The 17,181-nt window shown below is 40.9% G+C and overlaps 1 protein-coding gene across 2 annotated transcripts in view; it reads left to right on the top strand.

Moving 5' to 3' along the window:
* Nucleotides 1–17,181, top strand: part of TRIP11 (thyroid hormone receptor interactor 11) — a 95,094-nt gene that overhangs the window by 18,597 nt on the left and 59,316 nt on the right. For both annotated transcript variants that reach the window (XM_014590642.2, XM_006155804.2), the window contains exons 6-9: nucleotides 1,849–2,014; nucleotides 2,689–3,045; nucleotides 9,991–10,031; nucleotides 12,569–12,655. In XM_014590642.2, coding sequence (XP_014446128.2) covers nucleotides 1,849–2,014; nucleotides 2,689–3,045; nucleotides 9,991–10,031; nucleotides 12,569–12,655 — 651 coding nt within the window. The remainder of the gene's footprint in view (nucleotides 1–1,848; nucleotides 2,015–2,688; nucleotides 3,046–9,990; nucleotides 10,032–12,568; nucleotides 12,656–17,181) is intronic.

The following is a 17,181-nucleotide window of genomic DNA, read 5'->3' as shown; positions in this document are numbered from 1 at the left end:
TTTTCTTTTACCTTTTTTTTTTTTTTTAGCATTTTTGCTATAGGGCAAGTATGCTTGAGGTGGGGTGAGGGAATGAGAACTCACCCCCTTCCCTTACCTTCCTGGGGGGATGGCCATATTGTAATTCCTTCTCCATTCTACTCTTGAGATCTGGGGCACACATGTACATACGCCCGGCATGACTTTCAAGCCACCAGGTCTGGGACTTGAACTGTGTAGTTGGCTATGTTGGATCCAGCTCCTTAACCTCTGTGCCACCTACTGGCCTGATTTCTTTTTTTAAAGATTTATTTATTATCATTATTTTTCTTTTCTACAGCATTGTTAAATTTAATTAAATTTATTTATTTACTTTAATTTGACTAGAGAGGGATAGAGTAAGAGAGAAAAAGCAAGAAAGCAAGCTACCGGGTCTGGGACTCGATCTGTGGTTGGTCATGTGGGAGTCTAGCGCCCTCAACCACTATGCCACCTGCCAGCCCCTTATTATCATTATATTTCAATTTTGACCAGAGAGAGACAGAGAGAGCATGAGCAACTGCCAGATCTGGGACTTAAACCATAGCTGGCATGTGTGAATCTAGTACCTTTAACCACTATGCCACCTGCTGGCCCTTGTTTTTTACTCTTTTATATTTGTTTTATTCTTTATGACAAGTTTAGAAAAATAGCTCTCCAAAAAAAAAAAAAAAGCTCTCCAAAATCATTTGTTCTTGGACATTTATTTGGTAGTTCTATTTCATTAATGGTCTACATTCTGATATAAAACTATCTTTATTAAAACAGAATTTCAAGGTTTAGAGTTAAAGGACTTTGATACAATAAAATGTTAAGTTATTCATTGTAAATAGTAATTATTTATTTATTTAAATAATTATTTTTTATTATTTCATTTATTCATTCATTTATTTTCATTTGACCAGAGAAAGACAGACACACAGAGAGAAGGAAAGGGAGAAAGGAAGCCACCAGGTCCAGGACTGGAACCATGGTCGACATGTGAGAGTGTCTAGCATCCTAATTAGCATTCCACCTGCTGGCCTGTAAATAATAACTTTCTAAAAAATTATTTATTAATTTATTATTATTTTAATCTGACCAGAGAGAGAGAGAAAAAGACCCAGAGAGAGACAGGCAAAGTGAGAAAGCAAACCTCCAGGTCCAGAACTTGAACTGTGGTTGGCCATGTGGGAGTCCAGTGCCTTAACCAGCATGCCACCTGCTGGCCCCTTTAAATAATAATTGCACTTTAAAAACATGAAGTTTTACTGATCTGTTTCAGTTCAAGAAAACTTGTATTTATGTACATTTATTGCAGCCTTTTATTTTAGTATTTAAATTATCAAATATTGAATTTTAAGTTTTATTATTACAATAATGCTAGTATTGGCAGGTTCCAAAGTCCTGTGTAGAGTTTCTTTTTGTTTTTAAAGAGAGTGCTTTCACTTTCTAGAGCGAGACTATAGTGAGAGAGGGAGTGAGAATGCACTCCCAAGTGGCATAATCATACTATAATCCTTTCTCCTTCATCTCTTTTTCTTTTCAGGAATTTGGACATTCATGCACTTGTGCCTGGCATATTTTTCAAGCCACTGGTTCCGGGACTCAAACTGTATAGTCAGCCATGTGGGATCCAGCCACCTTAATCACCAGGCCATGGACTGGCCCCAGAGTCTTGTGTTTATTCCTGGCTACACTATTTACTCACTATGCTACTTTGGGGAAGTTATTTAATCTTTCCAGACTTCTGTTTTTACTAGTATGGACTTTGAAACAGCAGGGAAAGAAATAGCTTAGGTAAAATGTGTTGATCATGAATTTGGTTAACTTTGTTTTTATTTTTTAAAGGAACTTAAACAGAATCTGAGTCAGGAAATTGATGACCATCAACATGAAATGTCAGTATTGCAGAATGCACATCAACAAAAATTGACAGAAATAAGTCGTCGGCATCGAGAGGAATTAAGTGACTATGAAGAACGAATTGAAGAACTTGAAAATCTGTTACAACAAAGTAATTAGTTTTTTTTAAGTTAACATATTAGATGATGTAATTTAATGTCAACCTATTACTTTAAGACCAGGACCCTGGTGTAAACTTGGACTAAGTTATAAAGAAGAAGAGACTAATTTTGCTCATTTGCTAGAAATTTGCAGTAGTACCCCTTTAAAAGATTCTGTAAAAATGGAAAAATCCTTTTGTCTGTGGTAATATTTATAGTCTATAAATTTCTTTGCATTATTTGGTGATAAAACTTGGGTAAGAAATTATCAGAAGTATTTTCCCTTTCTTTCAACCTCTTACAGATTTTATAGTAGTTGATTCAAATAGTAGCTTTCCCTATTTATTGTTTAAAAATGTTTCATGTATTATAGTAATTTAACTTTTTAAAAACATTTTATTCATTGTCATTATTTATTTATTTATTTATTTTTTGAAGTTGATCAGAGAGAAACAGAGAGAGAGAAGGAAAGTGAGAAAGCAAGCTGCCAGGTCTGGAACTCAAATCATGGTCAGCCATGTGAGAGAGTCCAGCAGCCTTAACCACCATGCCACCTGTTGGCTCTAACTTTTCTTATTAAGCTATCCAAGTTCTGGACGCTCTTAAATCTTAGTTGTTTGTAGAAAGCTGTTTATTTCTTAATACTTGACATTTTGATGACCTTGATTTTATGTTTATGTTCTAGGTGACTCAGAAGTAGCTGATCGCTCTAAAATGTATGAGATGCAAAAAACCATTCAAGTTCTACAAACAGAAAAAGTAGAGGCTACAAAAAAACTGGAAGAACTTGAGGACAAAATAAAAGACATAAATAAAAAATTATCTCTTGCAGAAAATGACAGAGATGTTTTGAGAAAAGAGCAAGAACAACTAAATGAGGAAAAGAGACAAATAACTGAAGAATGTGAAAGGTTGAAATTGGAATGTAGTACATTGCATCTGAATGCTCTGGAGCAGAGTGATACTCTAAGAGAAAAGGAAGGAATTCTTCCACACAGTACATCAGTGGAAGAAGTGTTGAGACTACAGCAAGCACTGTCTGGTATAAAATGTTTGGAACTTATTTTGGATTGGTGTTTCATTGGATACTAGTTATTTTTAGAGACAAACACTTGAATAATTGAATTTTGTGGAAATGGAGTATTCTTTGAAATGTCTGTGTGTAATTTGAGTAGAATTGCTTGGCTTCAGGACATAGTTAAAAGGTTGCAAATAGGAATTTTCCACTCAGAAGGCTGAATATTGGCTATATGTATCTTAACCTTCTTATCATTTAAGTATTTACATAGTATTTATTGACTTAGGAGGCCATGAAGATTTCTGAGAAATATTTACTTACATAGACATTGTTGGGAGAGAGGGGCTTACGGGTTTATCTCTCTTAAATCTGTATAGAACTAAATACTTTCTGTAATTCATCAGGGCCCAGACCTTTAAAAAAATACATATTATTTTATTTAACTTTATTTATTTATTTAAATTTGACCCGGGGTGGGGGTAGGGAGAAGAGAAAGCTGCCAGGTCCTGGACTCAAACCGCAGTTGGCCATGTGGGAGTCCAGTGCCCTTAATCACCACGCCTCCTGCTGGCCCCAGGGCCCAGACCTTCTAATTAGAGAATGCAGTCAACCTTCTTAAAAAATCTGTTGTTACTTGTTGAAAAGATCTCCTGTATCGAAGCAAAGGCTTAAGTGATAAAAGCCATAAGTTTTTTATTGTTTTCCATGCTCAAGATAATGCTTAGTTACTATTCTTTGTTATAAAATACAAGTATTAAATGAAATGGACCAAACACTAGTATTCATTCAAGCCTGGAAAACAGAGTAAGAGCTCTTTAGCTGAAGAGATGCCTTTTACTCTGCACTTTTGTCTTCTTCTCACAGTATAAACTCTCACCTTGTGAACTCGTTTACTCCTGATCTGGAGCTTTCCAGCTCTTGTGTGCTTGTGACCCCTACATTTATATCCCTTGCCCAGTTGTTGACCATCACTTCCTGATCTGGCCAGCACTCCATACCTCACATGAATTTTCAAGTTAAAGTTAGTTTCAAAGTCAGTCATGTCCTCTTCCCCCTCTTCCTTTCCCTATGTTGGTGATTAGCAGTATATACCAGTCTTCCAGAACAGAAAGGTAGCCATCACCTAGCAGGTTCTGTAGGTAGTGTTTCCTTAGCTTCTCTCTGATTCAGTGATCCTTCAGGATTGTACCCTATAGGAGCTCGCAGTGTTTCTCAGGCATCTCAGCCCTGGGAACTACTGTGCAGGGGCAGGGAAGGTAGTGCAGAGGAGGTCTTGACTTCTCACTTGGCTTCAGTTGGAATAGCTTTGCTCTTTTAAAAGTAAACTTATTTATTGGGACCAGCAGATGGTGTAGCAGTTATGTTGCTGGACTCCTACATGGCCAACCGTGGTTCAGGTCCTATAGCCAGTAGCTTCAGAATCATGCCAGGCATGTAAGTGTGTGCCCAAGATCCTCAGAGGAGAAGGGATTGCAGCGTGGGCATCTCTGGCAGATGATTTCTCACTTTCTCTCTCACTGTGTCTGTCTCTCCAATGAGCGCACATGCCCTAAGGCAAAAAACCTCTTTAAAAAATAAAATAAACTTATCACATTAGGCAAGCGATACAGTTTATTTGCTCAAAAGACATATCTATGGGACCAGCAGATAGTGTAATGGTTACATCGCTGGACTCCCACATGACTGACTGTAGTTCGAATCCTGGACGTGGTAGCTTGAAACTGATGTCAGGTGTGTGTGTGTGTGCTTGCCCCGAATCCCAAGACGAGAATGGAGGAGAAGGGATTGTGGCACAGCCCTCCCCCAGGGGGGAATTTCTTGCTTTCTGTCTGTCTCTGTTTCTCGTGAGTGCACAGGTCCTATAGCAAAAGTCTATTTCTTTTGAGTGGTTTTTGCTATAGGGCGCGTGCGCTTGCCATAAAGACAGAGACAGACAGAAAGTGAGAAATCACCCCCCAGGGAGGATGGCCAAGCCGCAATCCCTTCTCTTCCATTCTCCTCTCAGGATCTTGGGCACACATGCACATGTGCTTGGAGTGAGTTAAAGCCACTGGGTCCAGGACTTGAACTGCAGTTGACTACATGGGAGTCCAGCGATATAACTATTACACCAACTGCTGGTCCCCAAAAATCTATTTCTTTAAAAAAAAAAAAAAAAAAGCCTTCTTCCCTAGTCATCCTCACCCCCCTTTTTGGGAGAGGTTTTTGCTGTATGGTGCGTGCGCTCTCCTGATTGACAGAGACAAGAGAGACAGAAAGTGAGAAATCCCCCCCCAGGGAGGATGGCCAAGCCGCAATCCCTTCTCTTCCATTCTCCTCTCAGGATCTTGGGCACACATGCACATGGCATGAGTTTAAGCCACCGGGTCTGAAACTTGAGAAACAGCAGTTGACTGCATGGGAGTCCAGCGACATAGCCATTATGCCAACTGCTGGTCCCCTTTCTCTTTTTTCTATTTCATTGCTACAGAATATTTTAGCCAATTATATTGGGTCGTGACGTATTTTTGTGTTTTTTTTTTAATGCAGTAAATAAAGGTGCCATGACTCTGATGACCCAGTAATTGCTTTTTGCTTATGTTAGCTGTAGCAGATCTCTTATTGGAGTAGACTAGCATAGAAGCTATGAACATGACTGAGTTGGAATCCAACTCTGTCACTAACTAGCTGACCTTGGGCTAGTGGGTTAATATCTTTATACTTTAGTGTTTTGTTTTGTTTAGGTTTTTGCCGAAGAGCGTGTGCATTCGCCTGAGAGAGACAGAGAGGGAAAGTGAGAAAATACCCCCCATGAAGTTGGCCCTGTTGCAGTTCCCTCTCCTCCATTTTCCTCTCTGGCAGTTTGGGCATGCACAAATATGCACCTGACATTATTAAGCTGCTGGGTCTGGGACCCAAACTCTGGAACCTGCCATGTGGAGTCTAATATCTTAACCACCACACCACCTGCTGGCCCTGTTTTTTTGTTTTTAAGGCACACATATATGCCATAGAGCATGTGCACTAGCCAGAGAGAGAGAGAGAGAGAGAGAGAGAGAAGAGAGGGAAAGTGAGAAACAACCCCATAAAAGGGATCACCCCCTAGAGGGGATGGCCATGCCATAGCCCCCCTCTCCATTCTCCTGGGATCTTGGGCACACACCACGCACATGTGCCTGGTGCGAGTTTGAAGCTACCAGGTCCAGGACTCGAACCTTGGGTCATGTGGGAGTCCAGCGATGTAATCACTATGCCATCTGCTGATCCCTAAGAATAGTTTATTTAAACATTTACTCATAATAGTGTATATACACATGATAGACAGAGAAGTACCCTCCAAGTGGTCATAAGTGCAGTCCTGTTCCCCCAACCTGTTGGATCTTAGACACTTGCACACATGCCTGAAATTTTTTCAGGCTGACTGGCCTGAGGATTTAAATTGTGGTTGCCATGTGGAACCCATCTTCCTTCCTTCCTTCCTTCCTTCCTTCCTTCCTTCCTTCCTTCCTTCCTATCTATCTATCTATCTATCTATTTATTTATTTAGGGCACGTTTTTGCTATAGGGCGTGTGTGCTCACAAGAAAGGCAGAGAGAGACAGAAAGCAAGAAATCACCCCCTAGAGGATGGCCACACCATAATCCCTTCTCCATTCTCCCCTTGGGATCTTGGGCACACACGCATACGCTCCTGTTGTGAGTTTAAGCCACCAGGTCTGGGACTTGAACCGTGGTCGACTACATGGGAGTCCAATGACATAGCCATTATGCCAACTGTTGGCTTTAAAGTAGTGCCTTACCACTGAACTACAGGCTCTATTCTTTGTTTTTCTAATTTATAGAGTTGGGAGAATAATAGTAACTTCTTGTAGCTGTTTTAGTAATAAGGATTATATAATTTATTAGCTACCAAGTTATCTTTAGAACATTGTCTGGCCTAGAGTTACTGCTATAAAAGTGTTAGATGGGGGCCAGCAGGTGGTATGGTGGTTGAGGGGTTTGACTCCCATATGGGTAAGTGCAGTTCAAGTCCTGGACCCAGAGGCTTGAAAATCACGCCCAGCATGTGTATGTGCATGTCCAAAATCCTGAAAGGAGAATGGGAAAGAAGGGATTGTGGTGTGGCTATCTCCCCTGGGTGTGATTTCTGATTTTCTCTGTGTCCCTCTCTCTCTGGTGAGCACACATGCCCTATAGCAGAAATCTCTTTAAAAAAAATAGTATTAGATGTTTTTATCTCCTGTCTTTTTCCTTTTGGAGAGGTTTGTGCTATATGGCACATGTGCTCGCCAGAAAGAGAGAGACAGAGAGACAGAAAGTGAGATATCACCCCCCAGGGGGGATGGCCATGCTGCAGTCCCTTCTCCATTCTCCTCTTGGGATCTTGGGTGCACACACACACATTCTGGCGTGAGTTTAAGCCACTGATCCGGGTCTCAAATTGTGTTCGACTACATGAGAGTCCAGCAACATAGCCATTACGCCAACTGCTAGTCCCTATCCTCTTTTTTTAAAAACAATTCTTCCACTTGGGACCAGCAGTTAGCGTAATGGCTATGTCACTGGACTCCCATGTGGTCAACCATGGTTCAAGTCCCAGACCGAGTGGCTTAAACTCACGCGGGGCACGTGTGTGTGCGTGCCCAAGATCCCGAGAGGAGAATGGAGGAGAAGGGATTGTGGTGTGGCCATCCGCCCTAGAGGGTGATTTCTCGCTTTCTGTCTCTCTGTCTCTCTCTGTCTTTTTGGCGAGCGCACATGCCCTATAGCAAAAACCTCTCCAAAAAAACCCAAAACAAACAAACAAAATTCCTCCTCCTCTTTTCTTTTTCTTTTCTTTCTTTCTTTCTTTTTTTTTTTTTTGCCAGAGAGTATGTGCACTGTGAGGATTGGGGTGGGGGTGTCAGATATGGGATGATAAGATATTTCCTCATGGGGATTAGTCATTCTGCAATCCCTTCTTCATTTCTCCCTTCTTTCAGAATTTTGAGCATTGGGACCAGCAGTTAGCGTAATGGCTATGTTGCTGGACTCCCACGTAGTCAACCATGGTTCGCGTCCCGGACCCGGTGGCTAAACTCACAACAAACGCGTGTGCGTGTGTGCCCAAGATCCCGAGAGAATGGAGGAGAAGGGATTGCGGTGTGGCCATCCCCTCTGGGGGATGATTTCTCGCTTTCTGTCTGTCTCTCTCTCTCTGTCTGTCTGGCAAGCGCATGCGCCCTATAGCAAAACCTCTCCAAAAAAAAAAAAAAAATTGAGCATTCATGCACACATACCCAGTATGTTTTTAAAGGTGTTGAGTCTTTGACTTGAGCCATTGAGTTGGCCATGTGGAATTCAACAGCCTTAATCTAACTTAAACATCATGCCACTGGCTGGCCCCATGATTCTTTAATCCATTTTTTACATTCTTCAGCCAGAATAGTTTTTCAGAAATGCAAAGCATTTAGGACTGCTTTTAGGACTTTGTGGCCCCCTGTGACCTTCAGGATGAAGTTAAAACTTATCTGCCTCTTCAGTTTCTACTCTTCCGGTTCTATCATTCTAAACATTAATTGTACGGAACTCTGCGGAGCTCCTTACACCATCAGTGTAGTCTCTTAGCCCTGTTGCCTTCACATATGTCCTGTGTGGGGCATCTCTGTGTGGTTTTTTCTTTAGCTAAATTCTAGAATATTGATTCAACACAGGTATGACCTCCACTAGGAAGTACCTAGCCCTGCCACTTCCCTGGCCCTGTCTGCCCCCCTAGTCTGAATTAGGTGTTTGCCCTTTTAGCTGTCCCGGCACCTTGTATTCCTTGTATTGCATTGTGTTTTAATCATCTGTTACTTGCTTTTCTTCCCCCCTGAATTGTAAACTTTCTGAGAGCAAAGACTAAATTTTTCTTGTCTAGCACCTGGTCTCATGGTAAATGCTCAGACTTTCCTGAATGAATGTTAAATGAACCACTTTAGCGGAACTTGTGGTATTCTATCTTCACATTCCTCATCCAGGACTTCTCATTGTGGGCCTGTCATATCAGATTGAATCATCTTTTATCACCTGTCATGATTAAATCACTTTAGATAATTGAGAGATTATTTTGTGGTATAAATATATATTTATTGCCTTTAGGATTTTTTTTCTCTAAATCTTAAATCATACACACACACACACACACACACACACATACACACACACACACTATTTCCTGTCACCCAAAGTAATCAATTCATTTGAAACACAGTTGTTGGTATTTTTAACAGAGCAATTATCTGTGACTCATCCAGAATAAAACTCTAATTTTTTCTTATACTTTTCCATAGGATTGAATTTTAACATCCTTTCTATGTTATGATTTCTTTGGTATAGTCACATAAAAACATAAAATAACAATAATATGTTTTACTCAGAATTGTTAGTGCTTGGGACCAGCAGATGGCATAATGGTTATGTTGCTGGACTCCCACCTAGTCAGCCGCGGTTCGAGTTCCGGACCTGGTGGCTTAAAACTTACACTTGGGCATGTGCACATGTGTGCCCAAGAGAATGGAGGAGAAGGGATTGCAGTGTGGTCATCCTCCCTGGGGGAGGTAATTTCTTGCTTTCTATCTCTCTCTTTCTCTCTAGCGAGTACATGTGCCCTATAGCAAAAATCTCTCTCTCTAAAAAAAAAAAAGAAATGTTCGTACTTACTAATAGTGTTTTTAAATTCACTTTTTAAAAATGAATTGCATTTTTGGGACCAGCAGGTGGCGTGGTGGTTAAGGCGCCAGACACTTCCACATGGCCGACCAGGGTTTGAGTCCTGAATCTGGTGGCTTGCTTTCTCACTTCCTCTCTCTCTCACTCTCACCCTCTGTCTCTCTCTGGTCAAATTAAAAAATAAATGAATGAAATAAATAATTATTTTTAAAAAATGAATTGTATTTCTGAGTTTAACATGGGAATAATTATGATTTATTCTAAATAATTTTAATGTCACATTCATTTGTTGTTTTTACAGATGCTGAAAATGAAATAAAGAGGCTGAATAGTTTATACCAGGTAAACTCATTTTAAAGGAGAAAGTTTTTTGCTTTAGTTTACTAAGAAAAAGTATTTTGATATATTATTGTTGCTTATTTTATTTATAAATATATGATGAACTTAACTCCCTAGGGACTTTGTTTGGATAATTTTATATTTGATAATTAATAGCATACTTTTTGAATCTTAAAATCAGCAGTTTTAAATGTTGCATAATTGAAAAGTCTAAGGATATCACTTTGTTGAAGATTAATTTGACAACTATTGCATGTGTAAGGACTGTGGAAGCAGATCCTATACCAAAGTGAAGAATGCATTTTTTAAAAATAATTATTTATTTTTTTTATTTATTCATTTGTTGATTTTTTTTGGGGGGGGGGGGAGAGGTTTTTATTATAGGGTGCATTCACTCTCCAGACAGACAGAGACAAAGAGACAGAAAGCAAGAAATCACCCCCCAGGGGGGATGGCCACGCCACAATCCCTTCTCCTCCATTCTCCTCTTGGGATCTTGGGCATGCACGCGCACGTGCCTGGCGTGAGTTTTAAGCCACCGGGTCTGGGACTCAAACCGTGGTTGACTACGTGGGAGTCTAGTGACATAGCCATTACGCTAACTGCTGGTCCCAGTAAGGAATGCGTTTTGATATTTCTTAAGGAATTCCTATGGAGTTTTGTTTTTTCTTAATACAAGTGATTTTTTTTTTTTGGAGAGATTTTCACTGTAGGGCGCGTGTGCTCCCCAGACAGAGAGAGACATAGAGACAGAAAGCGAGAAATCACCCCCGAGGGGGGATGGTCACGCCGCAATCCCTTCTCCTCCATTCTCCTCTCGGGATCTTGGGCACGCACGCACACGCGCCCGGCGTGAGTTTTAAGCCACCGGGTCCAGGACACGAACCGCGGTCGACTACGTGGGAGTCCAGCGACATAGCCATTACGCTAACTGCTGGTTCCCTTAATACAAGTGATTTTATAGATTTTAATTTTTTAAAATATAATTTAGAAATCCTCCATAAGAATGTTTAAAATGAGGGGCCAGCAGATTGTGTAGTGGTTATGTCCCAGGGCTCCCACATGACTGATCATGGTTCGAATCCTAGACCTGGTGGCTTGAAAATCATGCTGAACACGTGTGTATGTGCCCAAGATCCTAGGAGGAAAATGGAGAAGGAATTGTGGTGTGGACATCCTGCTTGGGCGATGATTTCTCACTTTTCCTCTCACTGTCTCTGTCTCTTTCTCTTTCTGGCAAGCACATGTGCCCTATCCAAAAACCTCTTTAAAAAAAGTCTAAAATTAATGACTTGTTTTAGATGGTCCATATCACATTATTAGAATTTTTGCATATCACTAAAGAAATACTGAATAGAGGGACCACCAGTTGGCGTAATGGCTATGTCGCTGGACTCCCACATAGTTGATCGCGGTTCCAATCCCAGACCTGGTGGCTTAAACTCATGCCAGGCGTGTGTTTGTGTGTGCATGCCCAAGATCCTGAGAGGAGAATGGAGAAGGGATTGCTGTGTGGCCATCCCCCCTGGGGGGTGATTTCTCACTTTCTTGCTTTCTAGCTTTCTGTCTCTCTGTTTTTCTGGTGAGCGTATGTGCCCTATAGCAAAAACCTCTCAAAAAAAAAAAATACTGAATAGAAACATACAATTGCCAATTTGTTTTTCTTTTTTCTCTTTTTTTTGAGAGTTTTTTTTTGCCATAGGGCATGTGTGCTCGCCAGAAAGATGGAGACAGAGAGATAGAAAATGAGAAATCACACCCCGGGGGGATGGCCATGCCACAGTCCCTTCTCCTCCATTCTCCTCTCGGGTTCTTGGGCATGCATGCACATGCGCCTGGCGTGAGTTTACCCACAGGGTCCGGGACTTGACCCGCAGTCAACTACATGGGAGTTCGGCGACCCAGCCATTATGCTAACTGCTGGTCCCTTTTTTTTTTTTTTTTTCTTTTTTAAGAGAGTTTTTTTTTTGCTATAGAGCACATATGCTTCATAGAGAGTGAGAGAGACAGAAAGCAAGCAAAAAATCCCCCCCACTCCAGGGGGGATGGCCACGCCACAGTCCCTTCTCCTCCATTCTCCTCTCGGGTTCTTGGGCATACATGCACATGCGCCTGGCGTGAGTTTACCCACAGGGTCCGGGACTTGACCCGCAGTCAACTACATGGGAGTTCGGCGACCCAGCCATTATGCTAACTGCTGGTCCCTTTTTTTTTTTTTTTTTCTTTTTTAAGAGAGTTTTTTTTTTGCTATAGAGCACATATGCTTCATAGAGAGTGAGAGAGACAGAAAGCAAGCAAAAAATCACCCCCACTCCAGGGGGGATGGCCACGCCACAGTCCCTTCTCCATTCTCCTCTTTGGTTTTGGAGATGTATGCACACGTGTGAGTTTTAAGCTGCCGGTCCAGGACTTGAACCATGATCAACTACGTGGGTGTTCAGTGACATAACCATTACACTGTCTGCTGGTCCCAATTGCCAGTATTTTTTATAAACCAGAAGTGTCTGTTATCTGAAAATACTGCTTTAATATTTTTGCAGGATAACAGTCTTGCTGAGGACAATCTGAAACTTAAAATGCATGTCCAAGTTTTAGAAAAAGAGAAGTCATTATTGAGTCAAGAAAAGGTGGGTGATGTAAAAATGGGCTGAATTAAAATGGTGTGTGTATTTTAATTACAGGTAAAGACTGGTTTGTGACCAAATGGAATGTTCAGTTATTGGGAATTCTGAGGATAAAGCTGATCTCACTGATGCTTGTCAAGCCAGGTTGAAGTACTTGGGCAAGGTTCAGACTATGACAGGCTGCCCAGAGTTTACATTAGAGATAAGCCAGTAGGCACATAGATAGGGAAGAAAGGCAGAGAAAGGCTCTGTTGTGTCTGATGCAGTCCCAGCAGCAGCAGTATAGACAGGTTGGTTGGGAGGTCTGGAGTGACACACTGTAATAACTGCACTGCTTGTACAGTCAATGTGTCCATCATGGTGGACAGAAATGTTTTTAATGGGGAGTGGAAAAGGAGACAGGTTAGTGGTGAAATAGGGTCTTTTTTTGTGTATGTTGGTAGCAAAGATGGAGTAAGATTCTGTAGGGGGAAAAGTATGTTTATATTTGTCCCACTTAGGGGAATTCCTTGGCTAAGGCAGAGACTTAACTTAGGACAGCAATAAGCTGGTTTTAAGTTAGAGGCCAGAGACTTAATTAATTAATTTTTAAAAAATCAGTAATGTTTTATTCGAAAGCCATAAAATTATATTTCGCAAGTTCAGTCTTATGTTCAAACTCTCTTCTATTGAATATGCAGTGTTGCCATGGTCCAGTCTTTCTGTTTAAATCCTGGAAGTTAGCATTCAACATTATTAATGATACTTCTGGTCCCTAGCATCAAATTGGTCATTTTTCTGGTTGCCTTCTGTATACATCTTTAGTTTTCCTGGTCGAGCACTCCTTTCAGAACTTCTTTTTTTTTTTTTTGGAGAGGTTTTTGCTATAGGGTGAGTGTGCTCGCCAGACAGACAGAGACAGAGAGACAGAAAGCGAGAAATCACCCCCCAGGGAGGATGGCCACGCTGCAGTCCCTTCTCCTCCATTCTCCTCTCAGGATCTTGGGCACGCACGCACATGCACCTGGCATGAGTTTTAAGCCACCGGGTCCGGGGCGCGAACTGCAGTCGACTACATGGGAGTCCAGTGACATAGCCATTATGCTAACTGCTGGTCCCTCCTTTCAGAACTTCTTGAACAGTGGGTCGGCTACTAGCACATTCTTTCAGGTCTTGTTGATCTGAGAATGTTTTTATTCTTTCTTTCCATATTAAAGATAATCTTGCTGGGTATTGTATTCTTGGTTAAAACTGCTTTTCACTTAACACTTTGAATATATGAACACACCAGGACATACCTCAGCTTTAAAATGGCTTCTTGTCTGAGTATTTTGGGAGACTACCAGAGACTTAATTTAAATTATTAATATTTTAAAAGTAATACATGCTTACTAATATATGTATTCTTATATTATATACTGAAGACTTCAGACAGTGCACGTGGAGTAGTGCCCTTCATACCTCTATGGCTTGGCCTCTTTCCCAGAGGCAATTTCAGTTTCTGTTACTAATTTCTGGTGTGTCCTTCCAGACCATATCTATGTATATATGTATTTTATATATATAAATATCTTTAAAAAATACTTATCAGGGCTGGCAAGTGGCATGGTGATTGAGATGCTGGTCTACCACATGGTGGACCATGGTCTGAGTCTGGGACTTGGCAGCTTGCTTTCTCACTCTCCCTTTCTCTCTCTGTCTTTCTCTGATTAAATTAAAAAATAATACTAACAAATAAAGTTAAATAAATAAATATTTCAGAAATACTTATGTCAGCATACTATAAATACTGTTCTTAATGTTATATTTTCAACATCTTTCTTCATTAGTGTACAGGAAGTGTTTCTGATAGGGGTTGCTATTGATACCTGTTTTTTTCTTTTTTTTTTTCTTTTTTTTTTGAGAGATTTTCACTGTAGGGCGCGTGCGCTCACCAGACAGAGAGAGACATAGAGACAGAAAGTGAGAAATCACCCCCCGGGGGGATGGTCACGCCGCAATCCCTTCTCCTCCATTCTCCTCTCGGGATCTTGGGCACGCACGCACACGCGCCCGTTGATACCTGTTTTTTAAAAAAATATTTATCTAATTCCATTTATAGTTGTTATTTTTTAAATCTTATCAGACAGAGACAGAGAGAGAGAGAAAGGGAAAGGGAGAAAACAAGCTGCCAGGTCGGGATTTGAACTGTTGTTAGCCATGTGGGAATCCAGTGCCTTTAAACCAGCACACCACCTGCCAGCCCCCAATATCTTTTTTTTTTTTAAAGAATTATTTTATGTTATTTAACTTTATTTATTTATTTTAATTTGACCAGAGAGGGACAGAGTGAGAGAGAGAGAGGGGGGAGGGGGGAGGGTTGGGCAGTGAGAATGCATGCCGCCAGGTCCAGGTCAAACCATGGTTGGCCGTGTGGAAGTCTAGCACCTTTGACCACCATGCCACTTGCCCACCCCACTATTGATATCTTTAAAGTGGGAAAATTTATAGTTGTGTGTGCTGTCTTTGCCACTGTTCTTTCCTCCAAGTTTATTTGTTTCTTCCATGAGAAAGATACAGCACTCCCAACAGGGTTTCGATGCTGCATTCTACCCTCAGTCTTCCAGCAGTCTGGGCCAGTGTTTGCCCAGCATACTCAGGGAGGTCTCTGGACTTGAACTGAAAATGATATTTTTCCCCTACTACTCTTTATACTCAATAAATGCCAGTAGTGTTTTCTCATCATTTAAAAAATATTATATATAGAAAAATGGAATTAAAGTACTGAGTTTACTTTGATGCAGACAAATTTTGGAATTCATGTACTTTTCCATGAATTCTTGACACACACACGCACACACCTGCTTATATATTCGTGTTTTGTTTCTGCTCTTACTGTATTCTGCTCTTTATTGATATGGTAGTTGATCTTGTAGTCTGTAGACCTGCCTATATATATCTGGTAGGTCCTGTAACCTTTCCAGGTTTTTTGATTTTTTGATTCCATAGCTGTTCCTGCTTCCTGTTTTTTCTTTGTTTTGATGTTCAGTAGTCCATTGTTACACATACTTGGGGTTCGTATACTGATTAAGAATGCCAAAAGTATCTACAAGGCTGTGTGTGCTCTTTAAGATCCTCCTGAAAAATGTTCGTGGTTCTCCTAATTGAACAGATAACTATAAAGACATAAGGAGATGCTATTTCCATCTTTCAGTTGTATTTCAGAATAAACTTTTGAACTGGAAGGAAATGAGAATTGTGATGAATATGCTCCAGTGTAGCATTTGTCAGTCTCTTGTAAGGTATATATTAGGTTCTTTATTTAAAGAAATTTGAGGTTCTTATTTAAAGCAGATTCCATAGAAGTTTTGTTTTTCTTTTCTTTCTTTTTTTTTTTTTTTCAGTTTACTAGAAGGTGTATACACTCAGCAGAGAGAGCGTCAGAGAGAGGGAAAGTGAGACATCACCCCAGCCCCACCCCACCCCCGGGGAGGATGGCCACACTGCTATCCCTTCTCCTCTCAAGATTTTGGGTACTCATGCACATGCGCATTGTGTGGTTTTCAGGTAGCCAGATCTGGGACTCAAACCACACAGTTGGCCTTGTGGGGTCCAGGTGCCTTATCCTCCATGCCTTATGCTGGCCCCAGAAGTTTGATTTTTCAAAATCTCTGTCACCAAGAAGGCTTTGAATGATACATAGTTTATTATGGATATCATAACGAGAGGTTAAAATAATGTTAAAATATAGAGAACTGTCCTGTATCTGGGATTTGGGAGAAAAGCCTTAAAAACCAAGTAATTGACTATAAAGTTTCCAAAGATTTTTTTTTTTTTTAGAGGTTTTTCTCTATAGGGTGCGTGCTCTCGCCAGACAGAGAGAGACATAGAGACAGAAAGCGAGAAATCACCCCCCAGGGGGGATGGTCACGCCGCAATCCCTTCTCCATTCTCCTCTCAGGATCTTGGGCACGCACGCACATGTGCCCGGCATGAGTTTTAAACCACCAGGTCCGGGATGCGAACCGCGGTCGACTACATGGGAGTCCAGCGACATAGTCATTACGCTAACTGCTGATTCCCGATTATAAAGTTTATATATATAGATATATCTTTAGGAATGTCAGGTTTGAGGGAGATGCACCTAGTCTGCTTTAGTTAGTAATGGTGACGGAAGGAAGGTAGCCACTTTCTTGGATCAATGTTCTGTGTTCTGACAGTAGTAGTACTAAAATTCCTTTAATGAGGAAAAAGAAGTTTCTTGTTTTCTAATAAACTGTAGACTGAACGTGTGTTAATTTTTTGTTTTCATTTAGGCTATGGCTGTTAGTGACCTGATGTTAGGGAATGGAAGTGAAGGAAGTTGGAAAGCTCAGGACATTCTGAAGAGAACATGTGGGTGGATGGGGAGGAGAGAACGGGAAGCAGCAGTGGGATAGGAACGACTTTCAAAAAGTGAAAGTTTTATATAAAGAAGTTGGAGGAAAAGACAAACTTAGAATTGTATAATAGCGCCTTTTGGCCAGAACCGCCATCTTCCAGTAATTAACCAAAATGACGAACACAAAGGG

The sequence above is a fragment of the Tupaia chinensis genome, unplaced genomic scaffold (genome assembly GCF_000334495.1).
Source record: "Tupaia chinensis unplaced genomic scaffold, TupChi_1.0 Scaffold000469_1, whole genome shotgun sequence".
Classification (NCBI taxonomy): Eukaryota; Metazoa; Chordata; class Mammalia; order Scandentia; family Tupaiidae; genus Tupaia; species Tupaia belangeri.
The sequence above is the reverse complement of the archived record's forward strand: the minus strand, read 5'-3'. Positions and strand labels throughout refer to the sequence as shown.